The 20,287-nt window shown below is 41.3% G+C and overlaps 1 protein-coding gene across 1 annotated transcript in view; it reads right to left on the bottom strand.

Annotated features, from left to right (window-relative positions):
• LOC141987959 (uncharacterized) overlaps positions 1-20,287 on the bottom strand; it is a 113,841-nt gene that overhangs the window by 4,689 nt on the left and 88,865 nt on the right. The window contains exons 12-14 of the mRNA XM_074953789.1: positions 19,558-19,685; positions 16,931-17,047; positions 7,092-7,202 (exon numbers count right to left, since the gene is read on the bottom strand). Coding sequence (XP_074809890.1) covers positions 7,092-7,202; positions 16,931-17,047; positions 19,558-19,685 — 356 coding nt within the window. The remainder of the gene's footprint in view (positions 1-7,091; positions 7,203-16,930; positions 17,048-19,557; positions 19,686-20,287) is intronic.

Here is a 20,287-nt window from a genome sequence, read left to right as displayed (position 1 = left end):
ACAGCATTTGAAACTCACTGTACCTTAAAATAAGAGCAGAATGAGGATCTAGGTAAAATTCTTGCTGAGATTTTTACACTGAACATATACTATACTGAAAAAAGGACAGTTCCTTCTCAACAGGGCCATACTTTTGTTCTATATTAAAATGTACCCTAACAATTTCTACTATGTCCATATGCCTGGTTACATCTAAATGCTGCAAAATGGAGAATACAAGCAACTTGAGCACTCTAGGCCTAAACAATTATTTGGCACTCCCAATTCAGGACAGAAAAAGTTCCCTTCAAAACAGCAAATAATTATTTCCTTGTGTTTACAAGGAAAAAGTGTTGGTACAATATGGGCAGAAAAGGAAAGAACAGGAATGTGATTATGGTATCTCTCAAGAATCTTCTCAATGAGGAAGTGTTAAAGGAGGTTCATCTGTTCTTTTACACCAAAGAAGATTAAAGGTTACATGACTCAGAACAGCAAAGTAAGACAAACCAAATAAGATTTACAAAGCTGTAAAACTACACTAATTCTTCTGGAATGTAATATAGAACCACATACTCATGGCACGTAAATTAAGGCGTGAGATGCTCACACAGTTCTTTAACAAATGAGCTGGAAAAATCTTTCAGTATTTCTAACCATTTTAAGAGATCCTCCTTTCCCATCAAGACCCATAAAGGCCTTTTATATTTTTACACTATAAATGTTTTATAAATGGTAGAATAAAGAATGCATGTCATTGATAAAGGATTGGATAGAAAAAATAAAAATGTGAACTCTGTTGGGGGTGCCATTTCTTTTTAACAGACAGGTTTTATCTCAAAATGCAGTGAATTTCTTACTACTAGGTTCCTCCTGTACTCCCCTCCAATAATAACTATGAAATAAAGCTGGTGTTCTTGTGACCCCCCGCCATTCCATGAATGAAGTAAATATTCCCTCTAAAGTTTGTACATTAGCCGGGCAGATATAGATGTTGAGCATAATGTTCTAGAACTGGAGAACACGTAACTATTTTCAACTAATATTTGTTCAAATATTTACATATATTTGCTTAGACTTTGCACACACCCTGTTACCACAAATATTCTGGCAAAGATGATACTGATACTCGTGTTTGCTTAAACAGTGAATTTTAAGTGAATACTGGAGAATTTACACAGAAAGCAAATTTAGACTCTGTACACAGGAGTAGTTGGAATGGAAATATGATCCTATTCTACAAAAACAACTGAGTTTCAAGACCCAAATATAACAGTTCTCCACTGACTTGGTTACTATACAGTTAGAATTTTAATACAGACAGGAGCAGAGCCTAACCCAGTGTTTTAACGGGGTTGTGAAACTGTGCTAAGGCTTCTGGACATGTCCATATTGTAACCTCTGTTGTATTCTAACTACATGATATTTAACAAGTTATAGCCAGCTCTGCTTGTCCAGTTATTTTTGTAGTATAGACTGGCCATCATAATTACTCAGTCACAGAACTGAATCATAACAGGTGACCTTGTATGTCCAATCAAAACTAAGACAGCTCAAATTTCAAAAACTCACAATGGTCTCGTTTATATACACACTACAAACCAATGATTATTTGCAGTGACAACGTAGCAAATAATTCTGAATAATAATAAATTTAAGAACAATGAAAGTTCTTTGCAGACAATCCAAAAAACAAAAGCAGCTACATTTGTTAATTACACAATACACTGTGAACCAATCACAGAGCTGAGTTTGGTTTTTGTTTTTAATAAACCTTTTCTTTTAAACTTTGGCTATAATAAGAAAAGTGACGGTAAATGAGACTTGGAGACACATTTATTCTGTTCTCTATGGCTTCCACAGCAAAGCAATGGAGTTTTCAAGTCCAGGTTTTGTGAATGCCAGCTCTGAAAACTCACCACAGCATCTAAAAATTAACCTGTCCCTTCTCCTACCTCTTACATCAAATATTTTGCAATCAAAGTGCCACCCACCCACATCAACAGGTGGGGAACATTGATGGGGCAGGCGCTGAAAAGGGGACAGTCCTAATAGCAAGGAAGGGAGGCATTTGCCAAGGGACAATAGGTGACTCCTCTCCCTGGGACTTTCTGGCACCCATTGGCCAGCTGGGAGAGAGGGGTGCTGTTTGGCCAGCATTCCTCACTCCCAGGATTTGGCACAGTTCAGGGGCCATGTGGAGCCTGAGATCCTTGCAGGCACAAGTGCCTACCTGCGTATAACTCACTGCAGGATCAGGATCATGTTTTGATCATGGTTAGTAACTCAGGAAAGGTACAGGTTTTTAAGACAGAAGTCACTTACAACTGCAGCCCCACTTTAAAGATATACTAAAATTCTGAAGTGACTATCACCTCAGTTTCACCTCTCCAGGTGTGACACTTTCATTATACACTATAAACACAACATCAGAGCTTGCTTGCTTTCTTTCACCAGCGATGTAAAGATTAGTATCACTTTGTTCTGTATTTCTATGGTTAATTATATCAGCTCATATCTATAGTGAGAAAGCTGGGTCACTTGCACCTATTCTGAGGCCTGGTCTACACTATGAGTTTATATTGAATTTAGCAGCGTTAAATCAAATTAACCCTGCACCCGTCCACACAACTAAGCCATTTTTTCCAACATAAAGGGCTCTTAAAACCAATTTCTGTACTCCTCCCCGATGAGGGGATTAGCGCTGAAATCAACATCACCGTTTCGAATTAGGGTTAGTGTGGATGCAATTCGACAGTATTGGCCTCCGGCAGCTATTTAAAAGATAAAAGTGCACCATTGTGACCGCTCTGGACAGCACTCTGAACTTGGATGCACTGGCCAGGTGTACAGGAAAAGCCCCGGGAACTTTTGAATCTCATTTCCTGTTTGGCCAGGCGAGCTCATCAGCACAGGTGACCATGCAGTCCCAGAATCGAAAAAGAGCTCCAGCATGGACCGAACGGGAGGTACTGGATCTGATCGCTGTATGGGGAGACGAATCCGTGCTATCAGAACTACGTTCCAAAAGATGAAATGCCAAAACATTTCAAAAAATCTCCAAGGCCATGATGGACAGAGGCTACAGCAGGGATGCAACACAGTGCCACGTGAAACGTAAGGAGCTCAGACAAGCATACCAGAAAACCAAAGAATCAAACAGACGCTCCGGGACAGAGCCCCAGACATGCCGCTTCTATGCTGAGCTGCATACAATTCTGGGGAGGGGAGGCTGCCACCACTACCCCACCCCTGTCCGTGGACTCCGATGATGGGGTACTCTCTGCCATGCCTGAGGATTTTGCGGATGGGGAGGATGAGGAGGAGGACGAGCTTGAGGAGAACACACAGCACACCGTTCTTTCCGACAGCCAGGATCTTTTTATGACTCTGACTGGAATACCCTCCCAACCCAACCAAGCCGGAGAAGGGACTTTTGGTGAGTGTACCTTTTAAAATATAATACATGTTTTAAAAGCAAGCCTTTTTTAATGATTAATTTGCCCTGAGGATTTGGGATGCATTCGTGGCCAGTACAGCTACTGGAAAAGTCTGTTAACGTGTCTGGGGATGGAGCAGAAATCCTCCAGGAACATCTCCATGAAGCTCTCCTGGAGGTACTCTAAAAGCCTTTGTAGAAGGTTTCTGGGGAGAGCAGCCTTATTCCGTCCTCCATGGTAGAACACTTTACCACGCCATGCTAGTAGCAAGTAACCTGGTATCATTGCATGACAAAGCCTGGCAGCGTATGGTCCTGGTATTTTCTGGCATTCAAGCAACATCCGTTCTTTATCTCTCTGTGTTATCCTCAGGAGAGTGATATCGTTCATGGTAACCTGGTTGAAATACGGGAATTTAATTAAAGGGACATTCAGAGGTGGCCGTTCCTATTGGGCTGTTTGCCTGTGGCTGAAAATAAATCCTCCCCACAGTTAACCAAGCAGTGGGGGGTGGGGGGACTGGCGCTGAGCTGTTCATGTTTGGCTAGCAGTGATCTTCCCTGATACTAGCCACGCGGTGGGGGGAGGGGTAAAGCGATCATCCCAGAGAATTGGATGGGGGGGGCGTTAATTCGGTTTCTGCTGCTGCACGTTAACACGAAAAGCGCACCACTAAATGGCCAACTCAACGGGCTTTGCTTGGTATGGGAAAGGAGGGCGCTGCTGTTATGAAGGTCACAGAAGCCGAAAGACTATGGCTTACCATGGCCACCTGCAAGCTGAATTCTGTTGCCCGGCACTGCGTGTGTGATCTCTAACACCAAAGCTGCAGGCACTCAATATAAGATGCAAAATGCGACCTTGTACCGAAATCACATGTGCTATGTAATGTGAATAGTGTTGTTCACCGTGAAAGAGTATTGCCATTGTTCTGTAAAATGTATCTTTTTAAATACTTCACTCACTTTTTTCTCCTCCTGCAGCTGCAAATGTTTCAAGCCTCCCTCCTCCGTCCCAAAGGCTCTCAGATAAGGCAGCAAAAAAAAAAAAAAAAATGCATACGTGGTGAAATGTTCTCTGAGCTCATGCAGTCGTCCAGCACAGACAGAGCTCAGCAGAATGTGTGGAGGGACACAATAGCACAGTACAGGAAAGCGGCCAATGAACACGAGGACAGGAGGGACAATCAAAATGAGAGGTGGCGGCAGGAAGATCAGAGGAGGCAGGATGCAATGTTAGGGCTACTGAGGGATCAAACGGACATGCTCCGGCGTCTGGTGGAAGTTCAGGAACAGCAGCAGGATCACAGACTGCCGCCTCCTCACCCAGACGCCCAAGAACGCAGTGGGGAGAGGCTCCAGGAATCCAACCACTCCACCCCAGTGGACAGCCTAAGCAACAGAAGCCTGTCATTCAACAAGTTTTGAAGTGGCCTTTTCCTTCCTTCCTACCTCCTCCCATACCCCACCCAAGCTACCTTGTGAGTTATCTCCCTATTTTTATAATCAATTAATAAAGAATACATGGTTTTTAAACGATAGTGACTTTATTTCCTTTGCAAGCAAGCTGTGATCGAAGAGGAGAGGGCGGGTGGCTTACAGGGAATTAGAGTCAACCAAGGGGGTTGGTTTTCATCAAGGAGAAACAAACAGAAGTGTCACACAGTACCCTGGCCAGTCATGAAACTGGTTTTCAAAGCTTCTCTGATGCGCAGTGCTTCCTGCTGTGCTCTTCTAATTGTCTGGCTGCGCGTATTCAGTGGCCAGACAATTTGCCTCAACCTCCCACCCCGCCATAAACACCTCCCCTTACTCTCACAGAGATTGTGGAGCACACCGCAAGTAGCAATAATAATGGGAATATTGGTTTCGCTGAGGTCTGAGCGAGTCAGTAAACTGCGCCAGCAACCCTTTAAATGTCCAAATGCACAATCTACCACCATTCTGCACTTGCTCAGCCTATAGTTGAACAGCTCCTTACTACTGTCCAGGGTGCCTGTGTACGGCTTCATGAGCCAGGGCATTAAGGGGTAGGCTGGGTCCCCAAGGATAACTATAGGCATTTCAACATCCCCAGCAGTTATTTTCTGGTCTGGGAAGTAAATCCCCTCCTGCAGCCGTTTAAACAGACCAGAGTTCCTGAAGGCACAAGCGTCATGAACCTTTCCCGGCCATCCCACGTTGATGTTGGTGAAACGTCCCTTGTGATCCACCAGTGCTTGTAGCACCACTGAAAAATACCCCTTGTGGTTTATGTACTGGCTGCCCTGGTAGTCCAGTCCCAAGATAGGGATATGCGTTCTGTCTATAGCCCCACCACAGTTAGGGAATCCCACTGCAGCAAAGCCATCTACTATGACCTGCACATTTCCCAGCATCACTACCTTTGATAGCAGCAGCTCAATGATTGCGTTGGCTACTTGCATCACAGCAACCCCCAGAGTAGATTTGCCCACTCCAAATTGATTCCCGGCTGACCGGTAGTGGTCTGGCATTGCAAGCTTCCACGGCTATTGCCAATCGCTGCTCTCATCTTGGTATTCTTGCGCTTCAGGGCAGGAGAAAGCAAGTCACAAAGTTCCATGAAAGTGCCCTTACGCAAGCGAAAGTTTTGGAGCCACTGGGAGTCATCTCAAACCTGCAATACTATGCAGTCCCACCAGTCTGTGCTTGTTTCCCGGGCCCAGAATTGGCATTCCACGGCATGAGCCTGCCCCATTAACACCATGATCTCCAAATTGCCAGGGACCACTGTTTTAGAGAAATCTGTATCCATGTCCTCATCACTCTCGTCACAGCGCTGCCGTCGCCTCCTCGCCTGGTTTTTCAGGTTCTGGTTCTGCATAAACTGCACGATAATGTGTGAGGTGTTTACAATGGTCATAACTGCTGCGGTGAGGTGAACAGGCTCCATGCTTGCCGTGCTATGGCGTCTGCTCGGGCATCCAGGGAAAAGGGTGCAAAATGATTGTCTGCCATTGCTTTCACGGAGGGAGGGTTGACTGATGACATTTGCCCATAACCACCCACGACAAATTTTTGGCGCCATCAGGCATTGGGAGCTCAGCCCAGAATTCCAATGGGCAGCGGGGACTGCGGGATAGCTACCCACAGTGTACCACTCAGAATGTCGACACTTGCCACGGTACTGTGGACACACACCGCCAAATTAACATGCTTAGTGTGGACGCATGCACTCGACTTTGTACAATCTGTTCCCAAAAATCAACTTCTGTAAAATTGGAGTAATTTCGTAATGTAGACAAGGCCTGAGTGTTTTCAGATGTAACAATGTTGATTTAAAAAAATACAATACAGGCTTATGTTCTGCAGATTACATTTCTCTTATTAGTGTTAAAAACACGGTAAATAGAAGTAGACACCTGAAGTACTGTATGAAAAGTCACTGAGAGTTGCATCAGCCTCTGCAGTTTTTAAAAGCTATTTAAAAGGGCATGTAAAACATTTGAATACAGATATCTTAACAGCACCTATTATGAATGGAAAACATATATAAAAAAAACTTACTGTTGGCTGTAGATTCCCCATTAATTTATCAGGATCAAAGTCTGTCTGATAGAATAGCTTAGTATTTCAGCCAAGCACTGACAGGATAAATAAATAAATAAACAAACAAACAAACCCCTCAGCTGTGTAAAGCCGAAGCTCTTACCTTTTACAGTTTTTGCAGAGTTTTTTAACTGCCTCCAGAGTAACATCCTTGCAGAAACTGAGCTTCACACATTCCAAGCTGATATGGCAGAAGCTGGCCAACAAGCAGACCCTTAAACCCAAGAATAAAAAAAAAGAGATTAACTTCAAGTTCTGCGCAGGCTCTTGAAAAACACCTCTTTGTTCTCCACACAGAGACCTATAAATAAATCTCAGAAAAATGTGGTCTCACTGCTAGAAAAATATAAGTATATATTGCATAAAGAAATATAAAAACATACATTCAGATTTATATTTTATTTTCCCTGGTTTAGAAAAATAAAAGGCAGAAACATCCATACCTATAAAGCTGGTGGAGCTTAAAAGCTCTGTCAGGGAAGTTGACAGAGTTCTAACCTCCTTGAAGCCAAACTTCTGATTATAGCTCTCAGTATTAGCAAAGGATACTACTCCATACTCCCAGTTTAAACAACTTTGTTGTGGGTCTTTAAAAAAAAAAAAAAAGCATAGAGAGACTTGTGAGACCATCCACCAACATGAACATTTCAAATTGTAAAGTGCAGTCATTTATGAGTTTAAAATTTTACTCATGATTCATTCATTTTCTGAAAGATGCCCTGAACCCTGCTCTGCCAGGGGACCTGCAGATGGCCACTGTAACCTGAAAAGTGGGCTGCAGTGACCAAGGAAGGGCGGGGGGGGGGGTGTACTAGGGTACTTGGGATACACACAGATGGAGTTTGCTCTGTATTACACTAGTCATAATTGTCTCACTTTTACCTTGTGCTCCCCCAGTCAGTTTGCTCTATATGCGTGCTGTGTCTCCTCTAATATTTGGGCCCAAAACCTCCCTGCACCCACATGGTTTTCAGTGCAGGATGGGGTCTTACACTGCAAGATCTTCAGGGCACATACCATTTTTCATTGCATGTGTTTGTACACTGCATAGCACATCTGGTCCCCAAGTCCTAACTGTGGCCTCTAGGCGCTACAGCTATAAAAATAATAAATCCCTTAGCAGCATCCACCATCAGATTCCAATTGCAAATTAATGCTGCCCTCCGTTGGACGAGCCCTTGGAGAAGGCTGGCTGCACAAACACTGCCCTCCTCCACACTGGGTTGCAGGTATCCTTTCTGATACAGATGGGTGCCATTTGATCTATATATGCACACAATGCTGAAAAAGGATTGTTAAATGGCACATTCCTGGTGAAGAGCTGTTATGCATTCTAGAGACGTATAAATATACTGATCCCTGGGTGAAGATCAAGAAGTCACTTTTCCTTCCAAAACTCCCACTAAAATAGATTGAAACCTCAGAAGAATAAAAGTTTTGGGTGCTCTTAGCATCTCTACTCTCAGTAGCATTTAGTAACTGAGATTGTGCCAGTGTGTATGACTAGTGGAAGCAAGGGATAAAATCCTAGCCCACAGAAATCAATGGCAGTTTTGCCATTGAATTCAATGGAGCCAGGATTCTACCCCCAGAAACTAAACTTCACAATCTTGAGTAAAAGGATATTTTCCTCTTAGGAGACAAAAAATTGTCCATTAGATTCCACTAATTGATCTAAAAAGAGGCATTTCTGCTGCAGTTTTGAGCAACTTGTTAATTTATGACATCTACTTGTTCATTATTTTCCAAATGTAAGCATGAGAAGATTAAAATCTTGCATACTATACATTTAGGTTTGAAAGGAATAGGTTGGGGTTTTTTTGTTTGTTTTTTTTTAAATCGGTAAAGGTTGGTAAGATTTCACTTTATACTAACAAACCAATGAAAAATATTTCCATCAATAACCAAAATTATCAAAAGAGACAATGTAAAAAAAATGCTGCTCTATTAAACTTAGAGTTTGATTTAAGGATATTTACTTTGTATATTTTGACTTGTGATGACAATTTGTTCTATGCAAGATCTCACTCTTCATAGGCAACTTCTTGTCATAAGAGATCACTCTAAATATCACTAAACGAAGGCAAGATCATCATCTGTCCTTTGCATTTGTGCGGAAGAGTAAAGGGGCTGGTCACAGCAAAGGAAGAGATCAACCTCTGCAGGCCCACTATTCGCACTACATGAGTGGGCTGGCACAAATAGGGAAAAAGTGGAGTGGTGACTCAGTCTCTTCCCTTATGCACCAGCAAGTACAGCTGAGCTCGTTTGGAGGACAATGCCTGGTAAACAGACAGCATGGAATACTTCCCTCTGGAACAAGGTGGAAACCAGGGAACGAACTGTGACTTCAAAAGTCTTGGGAAGATTGTCACTGGTCTACTGCTAGACAGTGCAGCTACATGCCCCCTCTAACTCAGTCAGGGCAGATTGTTATGTCAAAAGCTAGTCCACAGACAGTACAATTCCATGTCACCTATATTAGGAGACTACTATCAAGCAAATGTGGTTTTTTGTAAGTCTCGAATGGTTACTTAAAACAGGTTTCACTGTAGGATAAAATATTGGAACGGCAACTTAAACCTATTTATAAATAACTAATGTTTTCTTTCATCCTCATTCAATATTAAAATAGCACAGACTAATATGATAAAACAAACTCTGTTAGTAATTAAGGGGTTGGGAATGTTCCGTCCATATAATTGATTGATGAGGCATAGCTAACTGACATGTACTCTTTGGGTCTGACGCTACTAGGTGTTGAGCTCTTCCTCAGAGTCAATGGATAGTAGGAGGACGACAACAGACAGTGGAGGGAACCCAGTGCTATGAAGTTGCATCAAAATTACTGCTATAATTTATACCACAGTAGCAAGCTACATATAATTACTAAAAGGCCAGCAACAAGGACAAAGGCACTGTAATCCTCTTGGATCACAGAAGAAAGAATACTAAAAATCTGAATCAACTGCACATTTTATTTAAAATATCAGAGTCATATATAAATGGACAAAAACAAACTAGATACTCCTGTAGAACTGAACTATATTAAAGAAACATAAAAGCCAACAAAATGGAGACATTGCTAGAAAACACAATGCAGAATCTTAATGCATTGAATCTATGATTCAGGACTGGAAATAGAAAATGTACTTAAAATATTTTTCAGTTCTTTAGCCTATTCTCCTCTCTGTTTTAATTAGCAGGCTTTTAACCTCTGAAAACATGGGGATGTGATGAAAAGAGAGCACCCACATTACACCTGCTGGCAACATATCTGTTATCATGGAGCTTTGTAGCCTCTGACGCACATCAACTCCATCAGTGAGGCCATCTTCTTTTTAAATGTAGATAATTTTCTAATTAAAAAATAGACCTGATTTGTTACAATCATATGAAAGTCTGTGTCTATAATACAGGAAATATGACCATAATGAGTCAGATGCCGCTCCTTGTTTCACTATAAATGTATAAACAAAAACAGAAATTTTTATAACTGAATCATACAAACCTAGTATTCATGTATGAGTTACATATTCTCAGTTGTTACAAAATGTAACTCCCCCACCGCCCCATCACACAGAGACACTTCATTTAAATTATTTTTCCTGAGTTTTCTAGCCACAGAATAACACAAAGATGTGTAATGGAAACATGGAAAACCAGCTGGAGAAAATAAATGTAATAACAAAAAGATGCCTTGTTCAAAATGTGCTATGTAAGTAAATTGTACTGTTATGTATGCTTATGTATGATTGGACCAGATCTTTTTCCTATGGTAAAGCATACGGGAATGGGCTGAGGGAAGGGAAAATCCACAGGAATCCTCTCACAAAGATTCCCCCATATCATACTATCAGGGAAGCTGGGTTTATTCCTCCTCTTCCTCCTGGTGTAAGGAGACATATGACCCACACAGTTAACCCTGTGGATCACCCCTGTTGAGGCTCTGTGCTTTTGTGGTTTGATGGCTCCCAACAACCTGGTCTCTGCCCTTGGTCTCTGCTAACCCAGTTATGCTCTGGGAGGGGAAATTCTGTCAATGGGTCTGGGGCCCAATCTCCTCCCTTATTATTTAAGATAGATTTGATGATTTGCACCCTCAGGTCTAGAATCAAGGGAATCAATGTGCCATGACTTCCCACCCCATAACACAAACTATGGAAAATCTTACAACATGGGCTGCCTTGCTAGGGTCAACTAGTTAGCTGAAAGGGTTTGTATATAGCTGTGATAAATGAAGCCAGCCAGTTAGCTATAAAGTCCCTCTTGGTGGCTGCTTGCTTTACTGTAAAGGGTTAAAAAGTCCCCCAAGTAAAGAAAAGGGAGTGGGCACCTGACCAAAAGAGCCAGTGGGAAGGCTAGAACTTTTTAAAATGGGAGAAAAGCTTTCCCTTTGTCTCTGTTGTTCTCTCTGGGCTGAAGAGATGGGGGCAGCTGGAATGCCGCGTAAAGTTTGGACCAGGTATGAAAATTCATCGTCCATACCTAGAAGGATTCATTTACCGTTTTTAAGAACAGGATTGGATTTTGTGTCCTTAAGAGGTTTGTGCATATGTTTAATTAGTTGGTGGCAACAGCTGATTTCCTTTTTTTTTTTTCCCCCTCAGCTCTTCCTAGGAAGTGGGGTGAAAGGGCTTGAAGGTACTCCACAGGAAGGAATTCCCAAGTGTTCCTTCCTGGGTTCTCAAAAGGGCGGTGGTTTTTTTGCACTTGGGTGGTGGCAGCATCTACCCATCCAAGGTCAGAGAGAAGCTGTGACCTTGGGAGTTTAATACCAGCCTGGAGTGGCCAGGCCAGTATTAATTTTTTTAGAATCCTTGCAGGCCGCCATCTTCTGCACTCAAAGTGCCAGAGTGGGGAATCAGCCTTGACAATAGCAAAACCCATTAATAACAAAAACCAAAAAAGCCCTTTTGTTTTAGGCAGTACAAAGACAGAGAAAGTTGAAGAGGGGACCTGAAAGGTCCATATCCTACAACACCCAATTCTCTGGCATTTTCAAAATCCTGTGTATGGCTGTGCAGTAGATTTAATAAGCATTAGAAAAAATTCCCTCTGCAACTGTGTATGAGGGAATGGCTCAGAGATCCAATTCCAGACAAACCTAAAGACTATGTATATAAATATTTTTAACATACTTGTTCATCCTGTTGGGGGCATCTCCTTTCTACCAGAATTAGGGGGCTTCATACTTTTTCAGTGACTTTTTTCTATGCCCCTCTTTTCTCAGGATATGTCTAGACTTCGAATTGGAGGTGTAATTTCCAATTTGAGAGGACACACCTACACTAGCTCTCATAGCCCCCAAGGCCTAAGCAACAGGAGGAGCTAGACGTCCCAAGTATGTATCCATCGGAGATGCAAGGCACATACCTGGGGCCGTTAGCTCCTCATGTGGCCATGGCTACACTCTATTTTTACCGCTAACACGGTCAGAGCTTGCATGGGTATGTCTCCTTGAGCTGGAATTTACACCTCCAGCTCAAAGTCTAGAGGTACCCTCAGAGATAGCTGGATTAAATCGCACAAAGAATAAAGATTAAGCCATTTGGGCTTAAAGTATAACTTGAATTTTTAACATTCTCTTTTTTAAATGGATCTTAGAGGTAATAAGTTATTCAGATTTTGCACATTTCCCCATATACTGAACTTCTCACTGAATTTAAAACAATGTAGTTTAGAAGAAAGAACAAAAGAAAGAAAAAACCCAAAGGTGGTGGATTCAAATCAGGAAATTTCTTAGACTGTAAGTTACATGAAGTAAGATAGCCACACAGCCAATGGCCAAATTCATTTCATGAAGAGCCCAAAGAGCCTAGAGTTGGAAGGCTCTGTTTCCCATTGCCACTTCCCTATGGCATCCAGGTCCTCTAACCCGGGGATTCCCAAACAATGGCTCACAGACTATGTAGCGAGGCGATGATTCACCAGTGCGGCGCCTCCTGCTGGTCGTCTCAGGAATTAGCTCTTTCCAGCCTCCGGAGCGCCCTCTGCAGGCCGGTGTCTCACCAGCCACTGGCCCTGTGTCCCTCCCAGACCCTAGTGCCTCCTACCCTGGGGTGCTGCCCCCTGGCAGTGTCTTCACACTCTGGGTCTCCCGTCCCAGGGGAACCCCCAACCCTCTAAACCCACCTTGCCTCAGTGGCTACTGCCAGTCATCATCTAGCCACTGCTCACTGGGGCAGACTGCAGTCTGTAATGGCCACTCATCACAGGCAAGGGGTTAGGACCTGCTGCCTTTGCCTATCTCTGGGCTGCCCCTCTGCAACCCCAATACCTGTGTAGGCCTTCACCAAGGCCTGCAGCCTGGGGTTTTACCAGGCGGGAGCTCCCCTTGCCCTTGCCCTTGCCCTTGCCCTTGCCCTTGCCCTTGCCCTTGCCCTTGCCCTTGCCTTGCCCTGCCCTGCCCTGCCCTGCTCTGCTCTGCTCAGGCACCTTCAGCTCCCAGGCAGCCAGCCCTTCTCCCTCTAGGGCTAGAGTAAGACTCCTCCAGCTTCTGGCCCACAGCCCTCTTATAAGGGCCAGCTGTGGCCTGATTGGGGCATGGCCCCAGCTGTGGCTGCTTCCCCCAAGCAGCTTAGCTGTTCCCAGCCACAGCCCTCTTCAGGGCTGCTTTTAACCCCTTCAGGGCCGGAGCGGGGTGGCCACCCCGCTACAGACTAGTCTGTGAAGAAGGGTTTGGTCATATGATTCTTTCTTCCCTCCTTGTTTCTGGCTGGAACATTACATTAAAAGAAACTAAACATACATAATCAATATCCTAATGCTTTCCATGTAAGCAGTTGCTGTAATTGCCACAAGGAAGTTGTGATTGTGATGAGGAGGGAAGAGGATTCTGCACAGTTGGGAATGGCACACTCTCTATTAAAATGTGTTCCACACTCTGTCTTTTAACAACATCAAAATAGATTAACATTAGCAATTTATAGTAGAGAGAAATTCTTCAGCTATTGACAGCTTAGGAAAATGAAATCGCCTACTCTAACACAATAATGAAATCCTTGACACTCTGGGACAAATGTTTAAAGAGTGCAGTTGCACATACCACTGTGTTGAAGCAAGAACATGTTTGCATGTATTTTTTTTTTTGCTCCTTTATAAAAAAAAAATGTCCTCTGTATGTAATCGCATCTCTCGTTCTCCTCACACACTACTCCCTGAAACAATATTTAACTGTCCCTAAAGTGATGACATTGAAAACCAGAGAAGGGAGCAGCAAAGAATTTCAAACCTTCACAGGAAATTAAAATGGGAGGGTACTTGTAATGAATGGCTGCAATAATTATCAAATGTCTCGTTTTGCTTAGGTGTTTAATCAACAGCAGCAAAGCTGGAGCAGACTTATGTTGAAGTGCTCTTGTTCCACTGGAATATCAGTACTTCAAAAGATGATATATGCAACACAAGCAGTAATACTGGAGACTTTTTTTTGACTGATGTACTAGATAGATAAGGCAGCAAAGAAGAGGTTAAATTTCAATTAGAAGAAACAAATACAAATCTAAGTGGGTCACAGGTTACAATTAATATCTAGCTTGTTCTAGCCATCTGTAATTAACTGTTGGTTATGCCTAAGTCAGGGTTCTATGCGCAAGGCAACTTAGGGTGACCAGACAGCAAATGTGAAAAATCGGGACAAGGGGTGGGGGGTAATAGGAGCCTATGTAAGAAAGACCCAAAATAGGGACTGTCCCTATAAAACTGGGACATCTGGTCACCCTCAGACAACTGTATAATGCAGTATCATTTAGCTCTGTTCTGATTTTCTCTCCTCAACAGGATACTAATACATACTCACATATATGGTAATTATGTGCCATTCCTCATACTTCTATCTAATCTATACATATTTACATTGTACTTATTATAATAGTACTTAGACAACAGAGAAAAATATATTATACACAAATATACCACTTTTCAAACCACACTCATTTCTTTTTAGTCCCCCACCCCCCAATTTATAGAAACCACAGACCCCTGATCTCCTGAGTTCCATGTGTGTACTGCAAAGCCAACACATGCACATGCCTATATACTGCAAGGCAACAACTGAAGGATGAAAACATATTGCTTTTGTGGAATTCATGGTTTGCCCCTCTGTTTTTCAATAAGTCACTAAAATTTGGCATTTTGTTAATGAAAAGAGTTGTAGGGAGACTTAATAATTCCAACACTTCCCACATGCAAAAGCTTTAAGTTGTCACAGCGTCTCTGTGCTGTGAGGATGTGCTTTAAAACCTCATCCAAGAACAGATTCAGAGTTAACCATACAATACACATTTTTTTAAAAATAAAAAAGATAGATGGTTGAGACAATGTTATTAATAGTTTTCCAGAAACATAATGATGCTGCTGGTAAACATTAAGGCAGTGGTTCTCAAACTTTTGTACTGGTGACCCCTTTCACATAGCAATCCTCTGAGTAACCCCCCTTATAAAATTAAAAACACTTTTAAATATATTTAACACTATTATAAATGCTGGAGGCAAACCGGGGTTTGGGGTGAAGGCTGACAGCTCGCGACACCCCCATGTAATAACCTCGTGACCCCCGGAGCGGTCCTGACCCCATTTGAGAACCCCTGCACTAAGGGGTTTATTCTGCTATCAATATCCGGATAGATCCCAGCAATAAGAAAATAAATATTGGACTTATGCCATCTGTATTTCAAGAAGCTATACTTCAATGTGTCTGACTACCACAAGACTTTTACAGTGGTGTCACTGCACTGTGTGAAAAGTCTGCTGCAGAATTTATACCAAAACCAAATCTACCATCCCTATGTTCAGAGTCTCTTGCCCTTCACGCGAGTCCTACAGGACATGGTCCAGACACAGTGTGTTCTTTCCCAGGAGCAAGTGCTCCTGCCAGGGCCCAAACTTTTTCTTTTAAACAGCCTAGATCCTTAAAAAGACATCACTGCCAGCCACTCTTGCCAAAAGTAACAGTTTGTCTGAAGTGTGGCAGGTACTTCTCCTTCTCAAGGAAACTTATTAACCCTTTCCTCTCTCCTGGAGTGGCATATTTTCACCCTTTCACAGACTGCCACACACTCAATGAGGAAATCTCTCACATTGACGGAAGTCTTTGTAAATAGAAGATACTGGAACAACATACCAGCACATGCAAACATATGCACAAGCATGTCACCCTTCCTCCTATATATCTGACACATATGTACAAACAGAGAAAACATATTTCTAAGAGTGACTGCCAAATTTATGTGTCTAGAAAGGAATCTCCAATGTGGGTTTGTATGTGGGCAATTTGTATATACAGATCTTTATCTGCCCTATAAAAAGAATATAAAACATATATAAGTATATACACGTAAATGAATATAAAAATATTTTGATTAATCTTAAAACCATTTGATACATGAAGAATTTCAGCAAGATGTTATGAAGCAGCTGGGGTTTTAATTCCAATTTTGAAACAAAAAATGTGGCTATCAATTTAATCAAGGCAATCACTTTAAACAATAAATTTTAAAATGTTCCCTATGCATCTGTAGTACTTAATACTTTGTTACCAACATAAGTAATGATGGGCATAAAATAGTTGAATGCCTGTATATCTCTGCACTGCAAATGCCATTACAATCTTAATGTTTGCAGCACCATGATATAGTATTTATCTTACACGTGGATTTGTGGTATTCCCTGCAATTACAGTGAAGAATATAACAAACACTGTGATAACTGCAAAGTGTGATTAGCATATGTCACTATTTTAGTGATGCCCAGTTATATATTCTTTACACAGAAGGGACTATACAGGTAACTAGCATGTTTGTTTTGATGATTAATGAATGATCATACTGAATATTGCAAATCCTACAAAAGAAGCAAAACGAGGTTGTTACACAGAAGACGGGGGGGGGGGGGAGAGAGAATACCAAGTATAAAGTGATATCTGCTGAAGTTATATCTTACCCTCTCTTGCTTATTCCTGTAGAGCTCAGATCGAGGTAATAAAGTTGGCGGCAGCTCCCTGCCAAAGCTTGAATTCCTATGTCAGTCACCCTTTTACAGCCACTGACATCGAGATACCTGTAGGTTTCAGAACAGATTACTACCAAGGAATATCTAACATTGGCACAGTAGTGTAAAGTGGTGAACAAGTTTCATTTTCAGGGATGATTTATAGAGCTTTACCCATTTATACTATTTTTAATAAATATACAGGTAACTCCAGAAAGCATAACAAAAAAACAGCTTGATTATTCAAAAAACTGCCCTTTCTAAATTCACTAATATTTCATTCCTTTTACTCCCAGGAAGCTCAAATTAAAAGAAAAGCGTTGTTACCTAAAAGGTTTTCTTTATTCCACCATGGCAGTTTTCCTCTGGATTCAAAAAAATATCACGTATTAATGTAATCCCCTCTCCCTACCCTCAACCTTTTTTTAATATATAAACACTTTTAGAAACACAAATGTAATGATTTCTAGAATATGAAATGACTTAGGTGTCACTGAGAGTTATATCTAACAAGCTATAAGCGTGTTGCCTCATTTGCATTCTAAGTGCAAGAACCACTCAGCTTGCTTGTGAGCTTCACGCCCATGAATGTCAATCTTATACCATAAGACCAAAACCTGATGGTGCGTATTCATTTATGAAATCTCACCAAGGATACATAATAAAACTGGGGGAGCTTTCAACTATGTCTCAGCTGAATGGGATTTTAGGCTACTAATTGACCAATTAGGAGGTAAAACTGTGGAATAATTACCAAGGCATGTCTTGTATTAGAATATATATGCTATGTCAGAATTAATTTAATACCAAATCACTATATCAAATAGTACCATGAAATCTTGTTGTTTGTAAAATGATTGTAGGAATATATTCTCCTTGTAGTTCAATCAACTGTCATTAACCATTTGGAGACTACAGACATATGTAGTATCTACATGTCCTACGATTTCATTTGACCAAGAGCCTGGACTATGTTAGTGTTATAAGAGATTAATATAAAAGTAACGTTTCCTTTCATCTTTGATGTCCACATTTATCAGTGATTTGTGTGTTCAGCCAACCCATTGAACAGCACGGTCAATAGGTCTGCAGAAGCAGTGCTTAGATACTTCATCAGTGAGCAGAATAGAGATACCCAAGATAGATGGATAGAAGCCACTTCCATTGTTTCATCTCTTTCATGGACCTGGCCTATGCCTGAGCCACTCAGAAGATTAAAGAGACCAGAGGTGAAATCCTGGCCTGACTGAAGTGAGGATTTCATGCCAGGGATGCAAGGTCTAATTCTGCAATCCACAATAATTCATTTTCTGGTATTACATTCACTCAATCAGGCCTTAAATAAATTCTATAAAATCCTTATCAAGGTTTGCACTTGTATTCATTTATTTAAGTTCTTTTCTGAAGTGTTAGAACAAGAATAAATGGACACAAATCAGATGTCAAGAATTATAACATTCAAAAACCAGTCGGAGAACACTTCAATCTCCCTGGTCACTCGATTACAAACCTAAAAGTCGCAATATTACAACAAAAAAACTTCAAAAACAGGCTCCAACGAGAAACTGCTGAATTGGAATTAATTTGCAAACTGGACACCATTAAATTAGGCTTGAATAAAGACTGGGAGTGGATGTGTCATTACACAAAGTAAAACTATTTCCCCATGTTTATTTTTCCCCCTACTGTTCCTCACACGTTCTTGTCAACTGCTGGAAATGGCCCATCTTGATTATCACTACAAAAGGTTTTTTGTTTTTCTCCCCCTCTCCTGCTGGTAATAGCTCACCTTAACTGATCACTCTCATTATAGTGTGTATGATAACACCCATTGTTTCATGTTCTCTGTGTATATATATATCTTCCTACTGTATTTTCCACTGCATGCATCCGATGAAGTGGGTTTTAGCCCACAAAAGCTTATGCTCAAATAAATGTTAGTCTCTAAGGTGCCACAAGTACTCCTTGTTCTTTTTTTGGAGAACAAGATGAGTATTCGGAGATATACAATATATAATTAAGATAAATTTCAAATTAACTGAATAACTTTTTAGCAATTCCACATTCACATACATTTTTTCTCTTATTGTAAAGTATTCCAGAATTCTACAGTATTGGTTCAAATGCTGCATATCTTGCCATAGGGGTACTACAGCACTATGATTAGTTACCGCAGAAAAGTGTACTCTCTTTTTAGTATAAGAGGTTACTCTTATTCTGACTCATGAGTTTTATACATTTGAAAAGCAAGTGACAACATCCTTCTGTAAATCAAAATCATGTAACGTGTGTATGTAGAAGTAATAGGTTTTTATTAAGCAATCTACTCTCAAAAGGCCACATATTTGCTTTGATCCACACCTGTAACATCTAATGGGAGCTGCACTGTAGATTCAGGGCAATTACAGTGTGGCTCACACAGCACCATTGCAATACTTTCTGTGAGCAAACCAAACAAAGCTTCTGTTAGCTGGAATATCAATGAACCCAAAATCATCCTTTTTGAATGACAGAAATGCTTTAACTTTCAAATGCTAATTCATTTGCAAAAAGTTTCCTTTTAGTTTTCAAACTTGTACCTGATTGTTTGTAGGTAGGTGCTAATTTCCACTAGGCTTATATCAGTCACTTGTGAGCAGGAGCTGAGAACCAGACACTCCAGTTTAGGACACTGGGTCACAATAAAGTGGACAACACTGTCTCTTACCTAGAACGCATCACACAAAGGGAAAAGAAATGCAAAAATTTCTTTCAGATATGAGCAACTGTCTGTCAAAAGCCCACAGAGATATTCGGTGGTAGCTAAAGAAATAAAATTCATTCTTTCAGTCATGTTATCAAACATTAGCGGTAAGCTAACAGAATTGGTGATGTTATTTACATTATTCTCCAAAATGTGCTAGGCACTGCAGACACTTAGGAAGACATAGTCTCTGCTCCTTGGAGAACTTGCAAAGAGGATACAATAATACAGGCACAGTGTTTGAGTCTGACGTTAAGCACATGTCTTGTTAGTTCCATTATATATATAATTTGAGTTTATAGAGATGATGTGCCTGTATAATGTATCTTCTTCTCACAACCTTTGTCTGTTATAGCTGTCTGGTGGTTCTATATATTGACATAACCCTCAACTGTTTCCTTCACTCTTCCCATTTATCTTTGTGCCCTAACCTGGCCCACTCTCTCCCTTGCTCCTCCACTGCCCCTAGTAAATACAGTAAGCTGCCCTCCTTCCACCAAATCCATCCTAGAACAGAGACATGGCCAAGCAAGAGAGACAAATAAACAACAGCCAATCAGAAGATG

This window comes from Natator depressus, chromosome 5 (assembly GCF_965152275.1).
Source record: "Natator depressus isolate rNatDep1 chromosome 5, rNatDep2.hap1, whole genome shotgun sequence".
Classification (NCBI taxonomy): domain Eukaryota; kingdom Metazoa; phylum Chordata; order Testudines; family Cheloniidae; genus Natator; species Natator depressus.
This window is presented reverse-complemented; position numbering and strand designations above follow the sequence as displayed.